Below are 5,723 nucleotides of genomic sequence, written 5' to 3'. Positions count from 1 at the left end.
AAGCATTCACCAACAACACTCAGATTTTAACAGATACTTTCGACCCCGTTCAAGTTTTACAGGAGCTGTTAGGACTTGATTACGATGCATTCGGAGGGCAGGAACAAATGCTAAATCAAGATCGGCAAAGTGTTATTCAGTTTGGCCAACCATCGCACCTCTGGGAAGCTGGCTGAATAGTGGAAGACTAGAATACTGCTGTAATAAAGTGCCTGACTCCAGTCAAAAACCTTCTCATCATATTGACGTGCAGGCTGAAAGTTGACAAGTCATAGATTCATCCCTTCAGTGACACTGCCTGCATTAAAGATCAGACTGAGACAAGGCTGCTTTCTTTGAAGATTTTCTTCCAGATTGAGGGCTTTGAAGTTGGATTTCTTCAACCTTTGAATCTTTGATATGGCGTTATCAAAAGCTGACATGGTTCTTTCCTTCTCACATTGATTATACAGTACCAAAAATACAATCAAGCACTTGTTCATTTACACCTGGATATTGGATGAGACCTCTGGGTGGATTTGCACAGTGGAAAAACCTACGAGAAGGGCAAATTGTATAAAATAACAGATAATAAGGTTCAATGGTTGGAAAATAAAGTTCACTACAACCTAGTGAAACAGAAAACCAGCTTTCCCAGCACATGCCATTTCATTTGGAAACTTGCTCGAAAAGCTGTGTTTCCAAGATAGAATATAATTTTCTCTGCTGTCAAGCAACTGCTGTCCTTTTATGTAATTTTTGGGGGGCTTAAATAAGCACGTAACAGCAGTGTGATTACAGTGTAGTAAACTATTCATGTACAATTAATACGCTTTAACAAAGTGCAACATTGTAATGTACAACTATATAAATATATAAACTCTGCCATCTTTTAAAAAGATTGTAACAGATTTTATACCACACATGGTCTGATAACTGTGGTGATATGTTTCTTATTGCCACACTTGTAGTATCATAAAGATGTAAATTTGTTTCTAAATTATATATTTTAAGCATGTGGTATAAATATATGTTGTGGAAAGCAGCAAGACATGATGTATGCCTCCACAGAGTTACAAACTGTTTGACTTGAGGATGTTAGTCATGTCTTTAACTATATTGGAACAACTATGCAATAGCTTATAAGAGTGTAGTTACAGAAATTGATGGTTAAAGTATTGTTATATGCTTATGTATGTCCCCCTTGAAATATTTACTTTAACCTGGAATCTTCACTCTTGTGTAGAGCCACTCCAAATGATTGAGGAGGTTTACAGCTCTTGATTTTAATTGGAGTTAAAGCAAATTAAGTTAGGTTGTTCTGTCAGACTCAACTCTGTAAGAACTGTGTTGGAAAGTTGATAGTCATTTGGAGACAGATGAGTAATTTGGTGAGTGTTCAAAGCATAAATGATTTGACAAGAATATGAATTGGCAGAAACAACCTTTTAATTTGTTTTAGTTCATTTTTAAAAAAGTAAAGTAATATTTTGTCATTTTATTTATTTTTATCCTTTTAAATGCTGTTTCTATGGCTTTTTCTCCCCTATCCGTTCATGTCCACCCTGTACTGCACTAATCTCCTCTTACCAATACTGTTCCTTCAGAAATCTGCAGTAGAAAGCTTTCTGTTCTTTCTTCAATCATTCAGTAATTCACTAGCAATACCATTGCAGAGCAAAGGAGCTGCAATGGTTAGACAAATATGCAACTTTTTAAGGTAAAAGTCGCCATGCTGGAGGTTTCTTATAAAGTGAAATCTGTTGCTCAGGATATTGTCAGTATTGGTACTGTAAACCTACTGATCCATTTGGAGTGACCTAAAGATTAATTGTATGGAAGTCTGGTTCCTTGCTTATAGGTAAGAAGTTCCTTTCATTGTCCAGCCATTCAGACTGGGAATAATCACTGGGGTCAAGAAACAGTTCAGTTCTTTGGTAACTCTTGCATTGATTTCATACAAACATTTGCATCATTTACTCAGGTACAGGAAAGTTATCTCGATCCAGTGGATATACATACTGAAACATGTTAGAATCAGAATGGTAGTATTTCAGAAGTCATTTTTTATGGATTGAAATTATGATCTGACATAATTGCTACCATAATATTTGCCTAAAATCTGCATCACAATTTTTTTTAGTTAAACTGACATGCATGTACTGTATGAATTACTTTCTTCAAGGCCGATCCTCAGCTTGCGTATTTTGAGATTCACTAATTTTTTTTAGGCGTGTAAGGGTTACAATAAAACACTGGTTACAACAGCAAGATTACTAATCCAGTGCTTAAACATAGTTTGATACATCCATTCCTGCCGATTACTCCAGAGTTCTGGTGGATATAAATTCAAGCAAATGGAAACGCAATAAAAGTAATAGTTCACAGTTATAACTGACTTATTGAACCCTTGGACCAAGGATGGTTTGGAAACAATGCCAAGAGCAGAATAGTGGCCTTTAACTGTCAACCATTTTAAGCAAATTGACAAACATGACAGCTTGATTTAGTGTGAGAGGTATGCATAATGGCCGCTATTTCATATTTGTGAATAAATGATTAACATATTTGAACCAAACGATATGGTAATCATATTAATGCTGCTGTTGCTTGATAAGGAGAAGCTCTTTGAGTGGAGCAGTGACTTCTGGGAATTAGACAGGTAGGTTAGAAGTAAAGCATCAAACCAAACGCACTCTGTCTTTAATCGATCGAAATTTGCTGAAGTCCTAGTAGTTGATATCTATTGGATTAAGAGAGAGAATATCTTGATCATTTCCTCTGCCTGGATGTGATGGATGGTAAGATCATCTTAACATGCCCAAAAAGATCATTGTCAGAATCCTTTGTGCTTCAGTTCATTTTGAAGCTTGGCTCAAGCCATGGCGTTATTTGTTCTCAGTAATCACAAGCCCAGTTGTATTTGTTTGCTTGATATACAGAAAGGAACAACTAACAAAGGTTGTGTGCATGTAACAGGGAACAATGAGAAGATGGTGAAATAGGTAAGATGTATGTAATTTTTGCTGATGAAAAGCACCCAACTATAAATGTTCTATCGGGTTAATATAATTTTAAACAAATTTAATTCAGGGACTGTTGTAAAGCTTCAAAACTGTTTTAGTCTGTCATTCAAAATTTTGGATGCACTGTAATATCAGAAACCAGAGATGATTTGCTTTTTTGCCCTTACATTACTATTTTCACGAAGTATTCTAACAAGGATAGAACACAAATACCAAAGTATTCACCATCTGAAGTTGCCTGCTATGAAATCTCTTTGCCTCAGGAACCAATCCAATGGCCCTTTTCTACTTTTTTATATCAGGGTTGTCTACGTGAATTGAATGATTCATGTTGCTTTTGTTCATTAAGCAGTACATTTGGACTTTTTTACATAAATTATTTTGTTAACCGATAAGGTTCTATTGATTGTAGCTATTGTATATGCTGTGGGTATTTGTAAACAATGCAAGCACTTTTGCCTACTTACAATTACTGGGTTGTCTCTGTTTTTCTATTTGTATTTATAAATGTAGGAAATGAAGTGGTATATATGTAAAAAAAAAAATTATCAAGATGTGCCTTAAACTAATTATTCTTAATTTTCTACTTTCAAAAAAGGAAAATAGTAGCATGCTTTCATTTTTATGATAAATAAAAAAAAACCCTGCAATTATCATTTTTTACAACTTGCAGTTCACTGTCTCTGAATGTGTCCTTGTTGTTTAGCAATAATTTCTTGTAATATATTAAGCGAATGTCTACCAATACTGAACTGAACAGTTTTCTTTTCTAGTAAATTGCCAAATCCCAAAAGACAGTTGCACTACATGTCTATGTATCCATAAAGAAGCATCTTCATTTTACAAGGTTTTATGGTATTAATCTGTAGCATACAATAATAAAGTTTCTGTAAAGAAGTTTTATGTCACTGATTGCCTCAAGGTTAAATATAATGTCAAATTTGAATACATCAGTGAATGGAATGGATGCATATCAACAGTTCTTATACTTGTATCTTATTTTAAACGTTTTGCCTTTTCCTTTGTTCAAGCCTTAATCCCATAATGGAATGTGGTTTTCCATTGAGGTAGCAATAATGGCAAGTGTAATGACTTGATTAGATAGAAGTCCAAACATCAGATTCTCACTCTTAAGATAAGATGTTACCATTAAGACAACAAGTTTACTTGCTTGCTAGGTGACAGAAAGCGTATCCACAAGTATCTCATTAATTAACTTTTGCCTATAGAGATATTCGACCCTTCAGAAACTCGGTTGCAATAAACCAAGGTCTACTTGGTGTTTTGGTTATTTCTGCTGAAACCTTCTCAAAGATCCTTGTCATCATTTTCTCTCTAACGTCTGCAACTGCAGTATATGTGACCATGGAGACGAAGGCAGGATATATTCTGGTCCATTGCTCCACCCAGCTGGAGAATGGCAAAAAACCAGCTTCGGCTCTATGGTTGAAATGTTAGCATATAGAGCAAGCTGTAGTTTTTGTATTGAAATGCTACTTTTAAGCAGAAGGGATGCAAGCAGCCTGTGGATGATGGTCTCAGTACACAGAGGCCACTTTAATGTGGAATGCGAAGCAGGATCATATGATTTTAAAATTTAAAAAGTCAGTCTGACAAGTGGGGTACATATTACTGTACGGAATAGTACTGTATCAATATCAAGGGCGGTGTATGTGCCTGTAGTTTAAGAGCAAATACATATGCTGGAAGAGCACTGTAATGTGTGAAAAGGAAAATGGAGACAAGTGAGATTGGACTCCAACCAGCCAGGAAGTACCATCACTAGCAGTCCAAGGAGTCAGTCAGATCACAGTCAGGTAGTTGGTCTGGGAATCAGCTCCCTTCCAGCCTCGACTGGGCCATGGTTGGTTGTTCAGGGCATCTCGCAACTTCATTACGGGGTAGATTGGGGTTAGTCAGGGGAATCTTGCAAAATCTGCCCAGAATATAGGCCATGGTTAGTCGGTGGTTGGATCATTCATAAACCAGCAGATTTTTAAGGGTCTGTCCATGGTTTCATTGAGGCTGAAGTCTAGTGATTGGCCTGCTTGCAATCACTGCAAGAGACAAATTTCTTTCACAATAAATCAAATTGGAAATTGAACTGCTTTACTAAGACAACAAGGTGCAGGGCTGGATGAACACAGCAGGCCAAGCAGCATCATAGGAGCAGAGAGGCTGACGTTTCGGGCCTAGACCCTTCATCAGAAAAGGGGAAGGGGGTTCCGAAATAAATAGGGAGAGAGTGGGAGGCGGATAGAAGAGGGATAGAGGAGAGGAAACAAACGGGTCGAAGAGGCGGGGATGGAGCTAGTAAAGGTGAGTGTAGGTAGGGAGTTAGGAAGGGGATAGGTCAGTCCAGGGAGGACGGACAGGTCAAGGGGGCGGGATGAGGTTGGTCGGTAGGAGATGGAGGTGCGGCTTGAGGTGGGAGGAGGGGATAGGTGGGAGGAAGAACAGGTTAGGGAGGCAGGGACGAGCTGGACTGGTTTTGGGATGCGGTAGGGGGAGGGGAGATTTTGAAACTTGTGAAATCCACATTGATACCATTGGGCTGCAGGGTTCCCAAGCGGAATATGAGTTGCTGTTCCTGCAACCTTCGGGTGGCATCGTTGTGGCACTGCAGGAGGCCCAGGATGGACATGTCGTCTGAGGAATGGGAGGGGGAGTTGAAATGGTTCGCGACTGGGAGGTGCAGTTGTTTATTGCGAACCGAGC

At 38.2% G+C, this 5,723-nt stretch overlaps 1 protein-coding gene across 2 annotated transcripts in view; it reads left to right on the top strand.

Moving 5' to 3' along the window:
- LOC109931452 (protein strawberry notch homolog 2) overlaps positions 1 to 3,880 on the top strand; it is a 219,597-nt gene extending 215,717 nt beyond the window's left edge. For both annotated transcript variants that reach the window (XM_048614120.1, XM_048614121.1), the window contains exon 32: positions 1 to 3,880. In XM_048614120.1, the coding sequence (XP_048470077.1) occupies positions 1 to 176 (176 nt within the window). In that variant the 3' untranslated portion in view covers positions 177 to 3,880.
- The last annotated feature ends 1,843 nt before the right edge of the window (positions 3,881 to 5,723 follow it).

The sequence above is a fragment of the Rhincodon typus genome, chromosome 29 (genome assembly GCF_021869965.1).
Source record: "Rhincodon typus isolate 14 chromosome 29, sRhiTyp1.1, whole genome shotgun sequence".
Taxonomy (NCBI): Eukaryota; Metazoa; Chordata; class Chondrichthyes; order Orectolobiformes; family Rhincodontidae; genus Rhincodon; species Rhincodon typus.
The sequence above is the reverse complement of the archived record's forward strand: the minus strand, read 5'-3'. Positions and strand labels throughout refer to the sequence as shown.